Source organism: Mustelus asterias, chromosome 21 (assembly GCF_964213995.1).
Source record: "Mustelus asterias chromosome 21, sMusAst1.hap1.1, whole genome shotgun sequence".
Lineage (NCBI taxonomy): Eukaryota > Metazoa > Chordata > Chondrichthyes > Carcharhiniformes > Triakidae > Mustelus > Mustelus asterias.
This window is the reverse complement of record NC_135821.1, coordinates 8,837,496-8,854,811: the sequence shown is the minus strand read 5'-3', so window position 1 is coordinate 8,854,811 and position 17,316 is coordinate 8,837,496. Positions and strand designations below refer to the sequence as shown.

Below are 17,316 nucleotides of genomic sequence, written 5' to 3'. Positions count from 1 at the left end.
CCACGCAATTCAACAAAGTGCCAGGCTTTAACTTATATTTAAATTGTACGCAAATGGGCCATCGTGCATGACAGTGAGGTGCTAATGCCCGAGCTTTTGATTCCTTAACTTTCCCTGTTGACTTAACAAAATACTCTTTTCCCTTCCCGCAGCTTCCTGTGCAATTCTCCACACCTGCCCTCCAGCAGGTTCTATAAAATCCTGCCTATCATTACATTGCCTGTTGGGATTGCTGAATTCTCACCTCCAGCAACATAGAAAACAGGAGGAGTAGGGCATTCGGCCTTTTGAGCCTGCTCCACCATTCATTATGATCATGGCTGATCATCCAATTCAATAGCCTGATCCCGCCTTCCCCCCAAATCCCCTTCGCCCCAAGAGCTATATCTAACTCCTTCTTGAAAACGACTGCTTTCTGTCGGAGCAAACTCCAAAGGCTTACCACTCCCTGGCTGAACATTAGTGCTTTTGCAATCTTATTAAAAGCCACAGATCGTGAGAAAGGTCGTAAGTAACTAATCGGCTGGGCTTAGAAATTCAGGTAAAAGAATTGCAGTATCAGTGAGAGGAATGGGTATAGTGGAACAGAAATCTATATCAGCACGATGGCACAGTGGTTAGCACTGCTGCATCACAGCACCAAGGACCCGGGTTCAATTCTGGCCTTGGATGACTGTCTGCGTGGAGTTTGCACGTTTTCCCTGTGTCTGTGTGGGTTGCCTGCAGGTGCTCCAGTTTCCTCCAACAGTGCAAAGATGTGTAGCTTAAGTGGATTAACCGGGATAAGTTTTTAAAGTTTATTTATTAGTGTCACGAGTAGGCTTACATTAACACTGCAAAGAAGTTACTGTGAAAATCCCCTAGTCGCCACACTCCGGCGCCTGTTCAGGGACACCGAGGGAGAATTTAGCATGGCCAATGCACCTAACCAGTGGGCCGGGAGATTCTCACTTCAGCCAATTCACAGGGTTCATGCATACGTTCCTGCCCTGATAGCATCTCCCAGCGCCGGATTTCATATAATTTCAATTTCATTAGCGGGCCCGGGACTGAAGTCTCCGGGTCCGTTAGCATCCCCTCCACCACCAGAGTGGTTCACTCCAGCGGGGATTACAGTGGCCTCCCCGCACTAACGGGAAGCTGGCGGCCTGACCCTGCTGGAGGGGAGTGAAGGGAGGAGGGTGGGGAGCAATTCGGGCCTCCCAGTCCCAGCCTAGATCCCCTGGCACTGCCCAAGGGGCACCTTGGCACTGTCCACTGGGCATCAGGCAGTGCCAAGGTGGTGGGGCCTATGGGGGCAGGGCTTTCCACTGCCACTCTGCAGACACGATCTGTGGGGGAAGGAGAGAGGGGATTCAGGGCTAGCCCAGGAATGGATGGGGGCCAGCGATCACGCCGTGAGGGTGGAGATAGGGGGTGGGTTGCACGGCTGGCAATGTGGGGGTTGCGGGATTGCCAGCTATTGAGCTGGCCAGCAATCGGGAGGCCGGCAGACAGGGGCCACTGTGCATGCGCCAATCTCAGAGGGAAAGGTCGGCGCATGCGCAGTGGCCCACTCAGTGCTATGCTACCGGCCTCTCCAGCGGGAATAGGCCCCGGCCACTGATTAATAATAATATACATGCTAGTGACTTCTGAAGAGCACAGAGTGTGGGAGATTCTTCTCTGAACTCCAACTGAAAAAAAACAGTGTGACTTCTTCCAGTTTTCACGCGAATTCGATACTTTGAATTTTTTTGGCAGAATTCTGGCCCACGTCTTTTGGGCTGTGGGAGGAAACCGAAGCACCCGGAGGAAACCCATGCAGACACAGGGAGAACGTGCAGACTCTGCACAGACAATAACCCAAGCTGGGAATCGAACTGGGTCCCTGGCTCTGTGAGGCAGCAGTGTTAACCACTGTGCCGCCCACAAATGCGAGGGGTTACGGGGATAGGGCAGGGGTTGAGCATGGATAAGAGAGTCTGTAAAAATTAATGGGCTGAATGGCCTCCTTCTGCACTGTAGTGGGTCTATGGTTCTAGTGTGATCATCACCAAATAACTTGTTTGGCCAGCATGGTAGCACAGTGGTTATCTCTGCTGCCTCACAGTGACAGGCACCTGGGTTTAATATCAAACGCAGATCATTGTGTATGTGGAGTGTGCATGTTCTCCCCGTGTCTGCGTGGGTGCTCTGGTTTCCTCCTACAGTCTAAAAATGTGCAGGTTAGGTTGATTGGCTATGTTAAATTGCCCTTTAGTGTCAGGGAGATTAGCTGAGTAAATACCTGGGGTTACATGGATAGGGCATGGGTGGGATTGTTGTCAGTGCAGGATCGATGGGCCAAACGGGCTCCTTCTGCATTGTAGGGATTCTATGTTCTATGATTTTCTCACTTATGTTGACAAAATTAGAATGATCATTACGTCCACATAATTAGGTAGCACTGTATCTTTTAAGTAAGATTTGCTTGAAACTTGTCAGTTACCTTCAGAAAAACAAATCCTTTTAAATCTTGTCTTTTATCAGTTTTGTATTCTGAACAGACATACCTTGAAACTTTTTAAGATCCTTCATAAACACAGATGTCGTCCCATAAGTTCTTTCATCAAATAGAAACACCACCCCCTTCGCCTCAGCATCATCAGCATTTTGAATTAGTTCCTGAGTAAAAAGAAATGAAAGAACAGAGTAAATATGCACTGCGTGGTGAAGCAGTTCCATCTCTTTAGAGCAGGAAAGCAGAGTGGGAGAGAGGAGCATTTAACTACAATGCAGGGAAACCCAGCAGTTGCAGTGCAGCAAAGCACAGCGGGACAGAAAGCAGCAACAGCAAGAGGCAGGGATATATTGTAAAGCAACATCATAGGACAAGGAGTTACTTGAGACTGGTATATTGTATCAAAGAATGTAGGTCAGGCATGGACTCCTCAGTTACATAAGAACTCATCTTTGGTGTGGAAGTAAGTCAAGCTCAACTCTGAGGGACTGCCTAAGGAGAAGAGGAAGGAATGGGATAGATGAACAGATGTAGCAACCCAAGATTGGACAACTATAAGGAGCTGTAGACCACTCAACCGCAATTTGTAACCTTATGGTCCTGCATATCTCCCATTCTATTACCACAAGCGAGGAGATCAACCCTGCTTTAATGAAGGGTTCAGGAGCACACGCCAGAAGCAGCACCCAGCTTATCCAAAAATCAGGTGTCAATCTGGTGAAGCTACAGAACAGAATTACATGTGTGCCAAACAACAAATGATAGTCCGAGCTAAGTGATTACAGAACCAATGGATCAAATCTAAATTCTGCAGTCCTGCCACATTCAGCCATGAATGGTGATAGACAATTAAACAACTCACTGCAGAACAAGACTCCACAAATATCCCTAACCTCATTATGGAGGAGCCCAGCACATCAGTACAAAAGATAAGGCTGAAGAATTTGCTACAATCTTCAGCCAGAATTGCTGAGTGGATGGTCCCCAGCATCACAGATGCCAGTCTTCAGCCAATTCAACTCATCCTACATGATATCAAGAAATGGCTGAGGACATTGAATAATGTAAAGGCTATGGGCCCTGACAACATTCCAGCAATAGCAGTGAAGATTTGTGCTCCAGAACTCAATGCACCCCTGTCCAAACCGTTCCAGAACAGCGACAACACTGGCACCTACCCAGTAATGTGAAAAATTGCCCAACTGTACCCTGTACACAAAAAGAATAAATTCAACCTAGCCAATTACTGCCCCATCAGTCTACTCCTGATCATCAGTAAAGCGATGGAAGGGGTCATCAATAGTGCTATCAAGCGGCACTTGCTTAGCAATAACCTGCTCACTGATGTTTGCATTCAGTTTGGGCTCCACGAAGGCCACTCAGCTCCTGATCTCATTACAGCCTTGGTTCAAACATGGACAAAAGAGCCGAACTCCAGAGGTGAGGTGAGAGTGACTGCCTTTGACATCATTGTAGCATTTGATTGAGTGTGGCATCAAGGAGCCCTAGCTCAACTAGAGCCACTAAGTGTCGGGAAGAAAGCTCTGCTGATTGGAATCACACCTAGCACAAAGGAAGATGGTTGTGGCTGTTGCCAAGTTCTAGGACGTCACTGCAGGAATCCTCAGGAAGTATCCTAGGCTCAACCATCCTCACACCTGTGGTGGGAGTCATGGGAGATGGAGCAGAAAATATAAGGAGAGCATAAAAATCTGGTTTCCATCAACTAGAAAACAGGGACGTGTTGTTTGCCCCTGCCTTCAAAGGCATCCGATGTCCAATATCAGGAAGACCATTTTAAGACATAAAGTAGTAGAGAGGGTTTTAAACTAAATAGTGGGAGCAAGGGATCAAATTTGGTAAGATGTGGTAAATCAAAGAGTAGAGACAAGGCAAAAAAGCGGAAATGAAAAATGCGGGCGGGGGTGAACAGAGAGCACAAATTTAACAGTAAATCAACAGATGAGACCAGACGTTATAAAAGGAATAAAAGGATGAAACTGAACGCTTTGTATCTCAATGCACATAATATTCAGAACAAAGCAGATGAACGATGAGCACATATAGAAATAAATAAGTATAATTTGATAGCCATTACGTAGACATGATTGCAGGAGGTCTTTTGACAATCCTCAGAACATTCGTAGCTGTATGCCCTCATTCTGACAAACCTCCTCGAGGAGAACTCATTCGGATGGTGTAACCGAAAGATCAGACTTGGGCCAAGACAACAGCAGATGTTAAGCAGATATAACTCCATTTTGATATCACTATGTCTTGTGGTCCTTTGAGCCTCCTTTTTCTTCATCACATTGACATCTATCACACTCAGTTAGGGGGTCTACATTCATCCTGACCTTTTCATGGACATGGAGCACATTGGGATCACAAAGTTCACAGTGTCTGTCCTCATGGCCAGCCCTGGCCCTTGCCAGCTGCAAAATTCAAACATATCATGAAGCATGCTCGTTTGATAATAAAGAGCTCTCATCAGATTCATTATAATCTGGGTTGTGTCCCATTAGTACTCTCCAAAGCTTCAGAAGCTACCATATGCATTCTACAGCATGCTGCAAGGCGCCTTTGATCACATCACATGACCTTTATTTTTATCTTCAATGACCTCTGTGACGATATAGGTGAGGAGTGGATCCTCAAAGTGTGAGAGTCAGCTCTGCATCTTCATATTGTGCCAAGATCCTTGTGGCTGCAATGCAGACAACTGCAAAGTTAGAAAGGATACAGTTGGAGTCTTGTGGACCAGCAAAATGAAGTGCCTTTGAGGGTCAGAGCTCCAGCACTTAAATGTGGGATAGTGCTCATATTTGTCACTGAGCTTCACAATTGAGCACTGTGAGAGCTGGATACCCACAAGATGGAGAGGGTCACACAGCATCTCTGAGCAAAGTCTCAGATAGGAAATCCTGCCAGATTACAGTGAGTAAATTGAGTGAGAGGATCTAGGACCCTTCTCCATTTTGTACATCTCTCAATGGAAATGAGACCTTTACCTGAAAATAATGCAGTCGAGGCAGGTGAACACTTTAGCCTCAATCATAAACAGACAGGAATGACAAATAAATCAAGCAGCACATCATGTGAACAAGGCTCCTTGCACAAGCAGACTTGACATTAAGAATAAGGCATCAATGATGTTGAAAATGATATGAGGCCACACACACATTGTGGTGATGTGAAAGCTAACAACATCAACCTGAGGAACCTGTTCTGAAATCTTCAATAAGTGGCTTTAGGGACCATTATGTCACGCTTGACGGACAACATGGCTGATCATAAAGAGGAGGCAAAAACACAAGGTGTGAAATGATGGTATTCTAATAATATTAGTGCCAAGAATACAACATATGGTTATCACCCATGCCCTCGTCGTGCTTCTAATATTTCTTAATTTTTCTTACCCTACCATTATGTCTTGGTGCATCCCAGACATCCACAATGGAATTGGAGGCAGCCTACTGCCCACTACACCCAATTGTCCATGTTGACTTTGGTGTGTGTCCTCTGGAGGGCCGAGACTTGGCTGGCCCAGGCCTGCTTTGGTGTCCTGCTATAGAGCAGGTGCACCCTCTTCAACCTGTGCAGCTGGGTGCACAGAAAGAGGGGACTAGGATCAATGGACACTCCCAAAGTCACTTAGGAGGATGGCCCCAGTATGTTCACATGCTGGCCTCTTCCACTATGGATGTCCGAGGGCCCCTCTCTGATTTCTTAAGCAAAAGGGTAAGCTGGAGTGAGATAGAGTTACCCCACTTGCACTTGTGTGGCCATTGAGGGATTCTGTCAACGGTTACAGTGATGGAGTGCTGTTCCTACAGCAGTGCTGAACCTACGTCCTAACCAAAGCCTCCATGATGCTCATCATCTTTCCAATGTTGAACTTGGGACATTGGTATGCTGGTGCTATAACCTCAGACTGAATGCGGATGGTTTTTTCCATTGTTCGTTGCAATCTGTGCAAAGCAGCTGACAAACCTTCCTGATATTCCCTTGATAGGCACTGAAGCTCTACTGAGAGTCCGGAGGTTATCATCAAATTCTAATTCAGCAGAATCCTGACCTCCAGGAGTCTCCAAGTGGCAGCTACCTCGGAAGTCCCTGCCTCTGCCTGCTGTGGACCAATTGTGAGCTGTGCTGACCAAATTGTGACCCCAAGGCTACTCTAGAACTAGGTCCTGCCAAAGTATATGTTGCTGCCCTGTGGAGGCTGTGGGTGAGTGCTCTGGTGGGTCATCAATGGTGCTCTCCTCGTCTTCTACCTCTAAATGTCTTCAGAACTGGAGAAGAGGACCTGGCTGGATGATGCCCATGGACAGCTTCCAGGGGTGTCTACAGAAGGAAGTGCAGATTACTCAAGTATGGCTGGAGAATAGCAGAATGGATTCACAGTATGGGTGTCTGATGGACAAGCTGGTGCAAGGTCCTCAATTGGGTTGGCATGCCCTTTTCACTGTTGCCACATGCATGATCCCAGTCATCTCTGGCCAGTGGAATGGCACACTCCGCCTATGGGGTGAAGGCCTCAATATCAGCCATTCCACCTCCGGTCTGGGATTTCTCCCCCCTATTGTGTGCAGTTTGTCCTGCATGAAGACAAATGGAGAGATTGTGAGCAGATGATAAGGATGCCTACCTTGTGTGTGTGGTGAGAGGACAGGTTGAGGATGCGATGTACACGGGATATGAGTACAGATGTAGATGCAAAGATGTCTATGAGAGTGAGTGGTGATGTGCTTTCAGTGTGTGAGGTCCCAGTGGCGTGTCATCCTGCTAAATTCTGATGTACTTGTGAATGTGAAATGTGGGTCAAGATGGTTGGCTTACCCTGCCGGAACAGATGAGATTATTCATTTTCTTCTTGCTTTGGATTGAAATCCTTTTCTGTGCCACATATGTGCTGACCACTGAAGCCGCAGCTTCCTTAGCCAAAGTAGTGACACAACACAGGGGTAGAGGCCAACCCAGCGAGCCTCACCGGCATCAAGCAGGGGGCCAGCAAAGTGTTATTGAACTTGGAAGCCGCACTCTTCTTGCCTTTCAGGGCTATTTCTTCCATGGAGCTATCCTGACCTGGAGACATTGAGAAGGCTGATTGCATTTGCATTTTAATTATGGCACCTGGAGGAGAGAACCGCTGAAATCACGGCAGGACAGGCGAATCCGAGGCTGCCAACCTGTGATCCAACATGTTTCCAGTTTTTGTATTAGTAACGAGGTGGGGGTCATAACAATACCATAACAATATGGTGCTAAAACCCATCGCTGCGCCTGGTGAGGAAAATGTCACTTTTCCCACCTGCCTTCGCACTTAGAGCATGGATGGAACATCTCACCCGATACTTTCACCTGCTTTGCATCATCAGCAAATATTATTCTCTGTCTCTTTGTTGAAGGGATTAGCTGTATACCATACATATTATATATAGCCGACCGGTCTCAGCACTGCGGTGCTCCGTTAAGTCACAGCCTGCCAACTTGAAAATGCTCTGTTCATCGCTTTATCTTTGCTATCTGTCTGTTAACCAATCCTCTAACCATGCTGATATTTTCTCTCTAACTCCTCGGGTCCTTTTCTTGCATATTAAGCTTTTCAGTTCAATTCAAATTCAACTTATTGCATTTTGGAAATTCATTTCAGGCACATCCTTGCTTATTAAAAAATAACAAAGAAAAAAGAAAATGATCCTATCATAAAGTCTGACTTTGATTAAATATATGTTAAAATTCTTGCAGCACATTACAATAATCAATGAGGCAGCAAAACCACAAAATTAGAAACATAGAGAAACATAGAAAAACTACAGCACAAACAGGCCCTTCGGCCCACAAGTTGTGCCGAACACATCCCTATCTTCTAGACCTACCTATAACCCTCCATCCTATTACGCTCCATGTACTCATCCAGGAGTCTCATTTGACAAGGAATTGACAAGGAATAAGGGATGGGAAAGTGCAAAATGAGGGAAAATTAATTCCATCGTGAGGGCATATCTTGCATTTATCAACTCCATTCATCAGGTCCTATCTTTCAGAGAAAGGCACAAACTTGTTCAAGAACCTATTCTGTATCTGGCCTTTTCCCCAAGTGCATCCAATAGTAATACTGAGGCAAGTGATGATTGGCTACGTTGATAATTCATTCATGGGCCATGGGTGTTGCTGGCTGGCCAGCATTTATTGCCCATCCCCTTTTGCCCTTGAGAAGGTGTTAGTGAGCTGCCTTCTTGAATCGCTGCAGTCCACATGCTGTGGGTTGACCCACAAGGCCATTAGGGAGGGAATTCCACGATTTTGACCCAGCGACTGCGAAGAAACAGATATATTTCCAAGTCAGGATTGTGAGTAGCTTGGAGGGGAACTTGCAGGTGGTGGTGTTCCCATTTATCTGCTGCCCTTGTCCTTCTAGATGGAAGTGGTCGTGGGTTTGGAAGGTGCTGTCTAAGGATCTTTGATGAATTACTGCAGTGCATCTTGTAGATAGTACACACTACTGCTGTAGTGGTGGAGGGATTGAATGTTTGTAGATCTGGTGCCAATCTGGTGGGCTTTTTCCTGGATGGTGTCAAGCTTCTTGGAGTGTTGTTGGAGCTGCACCCATCCAGGCAAGTGGCGAGTATTCCATCACACTCCTGACTTGTGCCCTTGTAGATGGTGGACAGGCTTTGGGGAGTCAGGGGGTGAGTTACTCGCTGCAGTATTCCTAGCCTCTGACCTGCTCTTGAAGCCACTGTGTTTATATGGTGAGTCCAGTTGAGTTACTGGTCAATGGTAACCCCAAGGATGTTGACAGTGGGGGATTCAGTGATGGTTACACCATTCAATGTCAAGGGGCGGTGGTTAGAGTGTCTCTTATTGGTGATGGTCATTGCCTGGCATTTATGTGGTACGAATGTTACTTGCCACTTGTCAGCTCAAGCCTGGATATTTTCTAGATCTTGTTGCATCTGAACATATACTGCTTCAGTATCTGATGAGTCGCGAATGGTGCTGAACATTGTGCAATCATCGGCAAACATCCCCATTTCTGAACTTATGATGGAGGGAAGGTCATTGATGAAGCAGCTGAAGATTGTTGGGCCTAGGATACTACCCTGAGGGACTCTTGCAGAGATGTCCTGGAGCTGAGATGACTGACCCTCCACAACCATCTTCCTATGTACCAGGTATGACTCCAACCAGCAGAGAGCTTGTCCCCTGATACCCATTGATTCCAGTTTTGCTCGGGCTCCTTGATGCCACACTCAGTCGAATGGAGCCTTGATATCAAGGGCTGTCACTCTCACCTTACCTCTGGAATTCAGCTCTTTCATCCTTGTTTTAACCAAGACTGTAATGAAGTCAGGAGCTGAGTGACCCAGGCAAAACCCAAACTGGGCGTCACTGTGCAGCGCTCTTTATTGAATGCTTTTTGGAAATCCATATGCACTACATCTATTGGTTCACCTTTATCCACCCTACTAGTTACATCCGCAAAAGACTAACTAATACATTTGTCAAAAATGATTACCCTTTCATTAAACCATGTTGACTTTGTCTGATCATCCTCTGATTTTCTGAGACTTCCTTCACAATAGTTTCCCAATGACTGATGACATGCTGACTGGCCTTATGGCCCCTGCTTTCTCTCTCCCTCCTTTTTGAATAACAGTGTTACATTTGCTAACTTCCAATCTGCTTAGATGGTTTTCCAATCTAGAGCCAGAATTTTACACTCCTCATGGTGAGTTCTGGAGTGGGAGCGGTGAGTGTGTAAAATTGCACAGACGGGATTCCCTCCAGGATCTTGCCCACCCGGCCTAGTTGCATTTTCATGGTGGGGCAGACAGGGCATTGGGCGGGAAAATCGCCCTTTCCCCAATAAAGGCCCCTCTGACTCAGAAATCACCGCTCCCCCCACCGCATCACCCTCCAGAGCATCCCCTACACTCCTGCCCCTGGGATCTCCGGGATTTACCTCAAGTGTAGTCCCAGAACTTAGGCTGAGGCAGAGTGCTGCAGCACCTTTTCTGCCCGATGCAATACTGTGCCTGGATAGGCTGGCCAATCAGATTAGCCAACAGCTCTCCAAAGTGGGATATGCAAGGGCAGACATAAATCCTGCCTACTGCCAATCAACAATCAATTAGGCGTGAAATGATAGTGGGCCTGTCAAGAGTCAGCGGGGATAGGTTACACATCAACTCTCAGGATGGTGAATGCAATTGAGACCTAGGGAAGTTTAGAGAGAGAAAAACTATTCTCATTGACAGAGTGAAGAACCAGAAGACATCAATTTAAGGTGATTGGTAAAAGAACCAGAGGTGAGATGAGGAAACTTTTTTATACGATGCAGCAAGTGGTTAAGGTGTGAAATGCATGCTCGAGCAGACAGATTCCATTGTGGCTTTTGAAAGGAAATTGGGTAATTATCCTAAGAAAGAAAAACTTGCAGAACTGTGGCGAAAAGATAGGGAAGTGGCACTTGTAGAGCCAACACAGACACGATAAGCCAAATAGCCTCCTTCTTTGTTGTAACAATTCCATGCTGCTCTAGTTTTCAATTAATTTATAATGCCATTATTGGAATTGAAATGACAAACGAAATTTAACAAAAAATGATTTCAAGAGAATGATTCCAACTGAAAGATCCAAATTCCCCAGGAGCTGATTACATGTTCTGCTCAGTAATATTCCATGTCGAGCTTTTACCTTCAGAATCTGGCCCCCATCAGGGTATCTACGCAGTATCTCTTTTAGATAGTCAATAAATGGTGGAGTAGTTGCACCAAATTTCTTCCTACATAAATGAAAAATAATCTGTGAAATGAAATTCAATTTCTAAGTTAAAATTGTATAATTGTTTCATTCTGTTATTGCTGCACCCAATTACTTTCTGTTTTTGGATGCTATGATATTTCATAGCCTTAGTCCAGAGCCATACAATATATATATACACCAGACCCAACCTGGCAAGTAAGATCGTCTGAACATGATATGACAATGATTTATTAATTCAAAAAATATACAGTATTTTGTCAACCATGGACTAAGACCGCACAGACAAATTTCTTGAGAAGCATAACTTGAAATGGACTAGCTTCAACCATAATCAATGTTATTTTCTAAACCAATTTTTGTACCTTTCAGTTCAGATGTGTGCATAAGAAGAAATGGGAGAATCAAACAAGAACAGCCAAATAAAAAGTTAGTTAAATAAAATATGATTAAGATGGCAGGGCAGGTAGCATCTGTAGCATTCGGGAGCCGTAGACACCAATGTGATCCACAACTAAACCATCTGCACTAAGTGCCTACACTGCAAGGAACTTCAGTTCCTAGATGATGAGCTGGAGTCCCAGCGTTGGATACTGCGATGTACCAAGTAGGGAGAATGTTATCTAGACATTTTTTTCCAGGAGGCAGTCACCTCGGATTTGGTCTATTGTTAGAGACAGGAAGGTGTGACTACAAGTGAGGCAAGTATGGGGATTCAGAGGGTAGTAGTGGAGGAGTTTCAGCCCTTGCATTTCCCCATTCTATCAAGACCAGACAGGGTAGATGCGGGAAGGATGTTCTCAATGGTGGGGGGTCCAGAACCTGGGGTCATAGTCTAAGGGTACAGGATAAATCTTTTAGGATTGAGAGGAGAAGAAATTTCTTCACTCAGAGAGTGGTAAGCCTGTGGAAATTGCTACCACAGAAAGCAGTGGAGGCCAAAACATTGAATGTTTTCAAGGAGTTAGATTTAGCACTTGGGGCAAAGGGGATCAGGCTACTGAGTTGGGTGATCAGCCATGATCATAACGAATGGAGTAAGCACAAAGTTTCTTCCCTAGGCAGTACATTTGTAAATCAGATGGGTTTCACGACAATCGCAATAGTTTCATGATCACCATTACTAACACTAGCTTTATATTAATTTATTCATTAATTTATTAATTGAATTTAAATTCCACCAGCCAGTAGATTTAGTATTGTGGAATGAAACAGGGTTAATTAGTAATGTTATTGTAAAAGATCTACTGTGAAATAGGGACCATAATGCCATTCAATTCAATGTTAAATTTGGAAGTGACATAATCGCAAACAAGAATCTTAAAATTAAAGCTAATTACGTGGGGAGAATTGGCTAGATTTTGAAAAAGGTTTGATTAGGTTGACTCGATTAAGCTCTTGACAGTGTTGAAACACATTGGAGAGATTGATGACCCATTAGAAATCTGTACATGGGACAATTATCAACATCTGGAACAGCCAACAGGGAATCTGAACATAAGAACATAAGAAATAGGAGCAGGAGTAGGCCATCTGGCCCTTCGAGCCTGCCCCGCCATTCAACAAGATCATGGCTGATCTGAAGCGAATCAGTTCCACTTACCCGCCTGCTCCCCATAACCCCTAATTCCCTTATCGATCAGAAAACGATCTACCCGTGATTTAAACATATTCAACGAGGAAGCCTCCACCACTTCAATGGGCAGAGAATTCCAGAGATTCACTACCCTCTGAGAGAAGAAGTTCCCCCTCAACTCTGTTCTGAACCGGCCCCCCCTTATTTTGAGGCTGTGCCCTCTAGTTCTGGTTTCCCTTCTAAGTGGAAAGAATCTCTCCACCTCTACCCTATCCAGCCCCTTCATTATCTTATATGTCTCTATAAGATCACCCCTCATCCTTCTAAACTCCAACGAGTACAGACCCAATCTGTTTAATCTCTCCTCATAAGCTACACCCCTCATCTCCGGTATCAACCTGGTGAACCTTCTCTGCACTCCCTCCAAGGCCAATATATCCTTTCGCAAATAAGGGGACCATGTATAATTGGAAGAGGAGTTTGACAAAGGTGTTTATCACCAGACCTCTTGGATATAGAAACAGTGCTTGGAGAGACAGAATCTGATGTTAAGATTGGTAGATGAATGATAACATCAGTTAGATTTGTATATGGTTTGTAGTAAGCACAGGAGGATTACAAGAACCAAGATTTGACTAATGGCAGAAAGATAGTGATATGGGTAATGATAACCAGATGGTGATAGGAAGGGACAGAACATACAAACATGAGATTGCATCAACAAAAAGGGTTAGAATAGGAACAAATGGTAAAAAGACAGAATTAAAAGGTTTGTTACCTGAATGCACAAAGCAATTATCAAAACAAATAGAACAAAGAAAATTACAGCACAGGAATTACAGCCTTCGGCCCTCCAAGCCTGCACCAGCCATGCTACCTGTCTGAACTAAAACCTCTTACTCTTCTGGGGAGCATATCCCTCCATTCCCATCCTATTCATGTATTTGTCCAGATGCTCCTTAAAAGTCACTATCGTATCTGTTTCCACCACCTCTCCCGGCAGCAAGTTCCAGGCACCCACCACCCTCTGTGTAAAAAATCTGCCTCGTACATTTCCTTTAAACCTTGCCCCTCACACCTTAAACCTATGCCCTCTAGTAATTGACTCTTCCACCCTGGGAAAAAGCTTCTGACTATCCACTCTGTCCATGCCCCTCATAATCTTATAGACTTCTATCAGGTCGCCCCTCAACCTCCGTCGTTACAGTGAGAACAAACCAAGTTTCTCCAACTTCTCCTAATAGCTAATACCCTCCATACGTGGCAACATCCTGGCAAATCTTTTCTGCAACCTCTCCAAAGCCTCCACATCCTTCTGGTAGTGTGGCGACCAGAATTGAACACTATATTCCAAGTGCGGCGTAACTAAGGTTCGATAAAGCTGCAACTTGACTTGCCAATTTTTAAACTCAATGCCCAGCCGATGAAGGAAAGCATGCCGTATGCCTTCTTGACTACCTTCTCCACCTGCATTGCCACTTTCAGTGACCTGTACACCCAGATCCCTCTTCCTATCAATACTCTTCAGGGTTCTGCCATTTATGTATATTTCCCTTCCATAATGCATTACCTCACACTTATCCGGACTAAACTCCATCTGCCATGTATTTGTCCAGATGCTCCTTAGTTATGAGGAGAGATTGGGTAAACTGGGGTTGTTCTCCCTGGAAAGACGGAGGATGAGGGGAGACTTAATAGAGGTGTATAAAATTATGAAAGGCATAGATAGGGTGAACGGTGGGAAGCTTTTCCCCAGGTCGGTGGTGACGTTCACGAGGGGGCATAGGTTCAAGGTGAAGGGGGAGAGGTTTAACACAGATATCAGAAGGACATATTTTACACAGAGGGTGGTGGGGGCCTGGAATGCGCTGCCAGGCAAGGTGGTGGAGGCGGACACACTGGGAACGTTTAAGACTTATCTAGATAGCCATATGAACGGTGTGGGAATGGAGGGATACAAAAGAATGGTCTAGTTTGGACCAGGGAGCGGCACGGGCCTGGAGGGCCGAAGGGCCTGTTCCTGTGCTGTATTGTTCTTTGTTCTTTGCCATCTCTCTGCCCAAGTCTCCGACCGATCTTTTTCCTGCTGTATCCTCTGATGGTCCTCATCGCTATCCGCAATTCCACCAACCTTTGTGCCGTCCGCGAACTTACTAATCAAACCAGTTACATTTTCCTCCAAATTATTTACATATATTACAAATAGCAATGGTCCCAGCACTGATCCCTGAGGAACGCCACTTGTCACAGCCCTCCATTCAGAAACGCACCCTTCCACTGTTACCCTCTTGTCTTCTACGATCGAGCCTATTCTGTATCCATCTTGCCAGCTCACCTCTGATCCCATGCGAATTCACCTTCTGTACCAGTCTGCCATGAGGGACTTTGTCAAAGGCCTTACTGAAGTCCTTGTAGACAACCTCCACTGCCCTACCCTCATTAATCATTTTTGTCACTTCCTCGAAAAACTCGATCAAGTTAGTGAGGCACGACCTCCCCTTCACAAAACCTTGTTGCCTCTTGGTAATAAGTCCACTTATTTCCAAGTGGGAGCAAATCCTGTCTCGAAAAATCATCTCCAATAATTTCCCTACCACTGACATAAGGCTCACCGGCCTGTAATTACCTGGATAATCCTTGCTACCCTTCTTAAACAAAGGAACAACACTGGCTATTCTCCAATCCTCCTGGACCTCCCCTGTAGCCGGTGAGGGTACAGAGATTCTTCTCAAGGCCCCAGCAATTTTCTCCCTTGTCTCTCTCAGCATTCTGGGGTATATCCCATCAGATGAATGAATTAAACAAATAGGTTATGATCCCATTGCAGAGACGTGATTTCCAGGTGACCAAAGTTGGGAGCTGAACTTTGGGTGGGGGGGGGGGGGGGGGCGGGGGGATAGGGCAAAGATGACAGAAACCTGCCATTGCGAAAAGAAAGTCTGGAATGGAACAGAAAGTAGGGTCGCTCTGCTAATAAAAGATGACATCACTACTGTAGTGAGAAATGATTGTGGCAGCGGAAGATCAAGTCCACAGTCCAATGGTGTGTGGGTTAGGTAGATTGGCCATGCTAAATTGCCCCTTAGTGTCAGGGGCTCGAGCTAGGATAAATGCATGTGGTTATGGGGATAGGACCTGGGTGAGATTGCGGTCGATGCGGACTCGATGGGCTGAATGGTCTCCTTCTGCATTGTAGGGATTCTATGATTCATCCCTCTATCATTGGTGCCCTTGTCTTCAGTTGCTTTGTTCCTAACATTTGGAATTTCCTCCCAAATCCCCTCCATTCAGTCTTTGTTTTTAAGACGTGTACTGTGGTGAACACTGCTGCCTCACAGTGCCAGGGACCTAGGTTCAATTCTGATCTCGTGTGAGTGTCTACGCAGAGTTTGCACCTTCTCCCGTGTCTGCGTGGATTTCCTCTGGGTGCTCCGGTTTCCTCCTACAATCCACTGGGTGCAGATTAGGTGGATTGGCCATGATAAATTGCCTTAGTGCCCAAAGATGTTTAGGTTAGATGGATTAGCCATGGTAAATGTGTGGGGCTACGGGGATAGGGTGGGGGAGAGGACCTGGATAGGATACTCTGCCAGAGAGTCAGTGCAGACTAGATGGGCTGAATAGCCTCCTTTTGCACTGTAGGATTCTATGATACAAAATCAAAAACAGAAAATGCTGGAAAATCTCAGCAGGTCTGAGAGCATCTGTGGGGAGAGAATAGAGCCAACATTTTGAGTCTAGATGATCCTTCGTCAGTGATGAAACACTGTGAGCCATCAATAGCAGCTGAAGTGGATTCAACCACAACCTATAACCTCATGGTCTGGGATCTTCCTCACTTTAATCATTATCATCTAGCCACAGCCCAACCCTCGTTTCATGGGGGTATAGGAGAACATGAATAGTATAAGGCATACCTAAAAATGAGGTACCAAGCTGATAAAGCAATAACACAGGACTACATACACACTAAATAGCAGGGGCTAGAAACAGTGCTAAACAGTCCCACAGCCACTGAATTAAATCAAAGTCCTGCAGTCGTGCATCATCCAGCCTGTAAACAACTAATCAGAGAGGAAGAATTCACTAACATCCCCATTCTCAATGATGGCAGGAGAGTCCAGCACATTGGTGCAAAGCACAAGGCTTTAGCAATTGTGACCATCTTCAGTCAGAAATGACAAGTTGATGATTCATCTTGACCTCCTCCTGAGGGCCCCACATCAAAAATGTTAGTCTTGAGCCAATTCAATTCACTCCATGTGATGTCCAGAACACACTGGATAAATCATTGGCTGTGGGCCTTGACAACATCCAAGCTCTAGTACTGAAGACTTGTGCTCCAGAACTAGCTGTGCTCCTAGCCAAACTGCTTCAGCATAGCTAAACACTGGCATCGACAATGTGGAAAATTGTCCAGATATGCCCAATCAAAGAAAAGCAAGACAAATCCGGCCAACTGATGTCCCAAACTATTCTCAATCAT

General features: G+C 45.5%; 1 protein-coding gene across 1 annotated transcript in view; it reads right to left on the bottom strand.

Moving 5' to 3' along the window:
• Window positions 1–17,316, bottom strand: part of sacs2 (sacsin molecular chaperone 2) — a 91,721-nt gene that overhangs the window by 32,670 nt on the left and 41,735 nt on the right. Inside the window, exons 4-5 of the mRNA XM_078238413.1 lie at window positions 11,189–11,276; window positions 2,535–2,646 (exon numbers count right to left, since the gene is read on the bottom strand). Of these exons, the coding sequence (XP_078094539.1) occupies window positions 2,535–2,646; window positions 11,189–11,276 (200 nt within the window). The remainder of the gene's footprint in view (window positions 1–2,534; window positions 2,647–11,188; window positions 11,277–17,316) is intronic.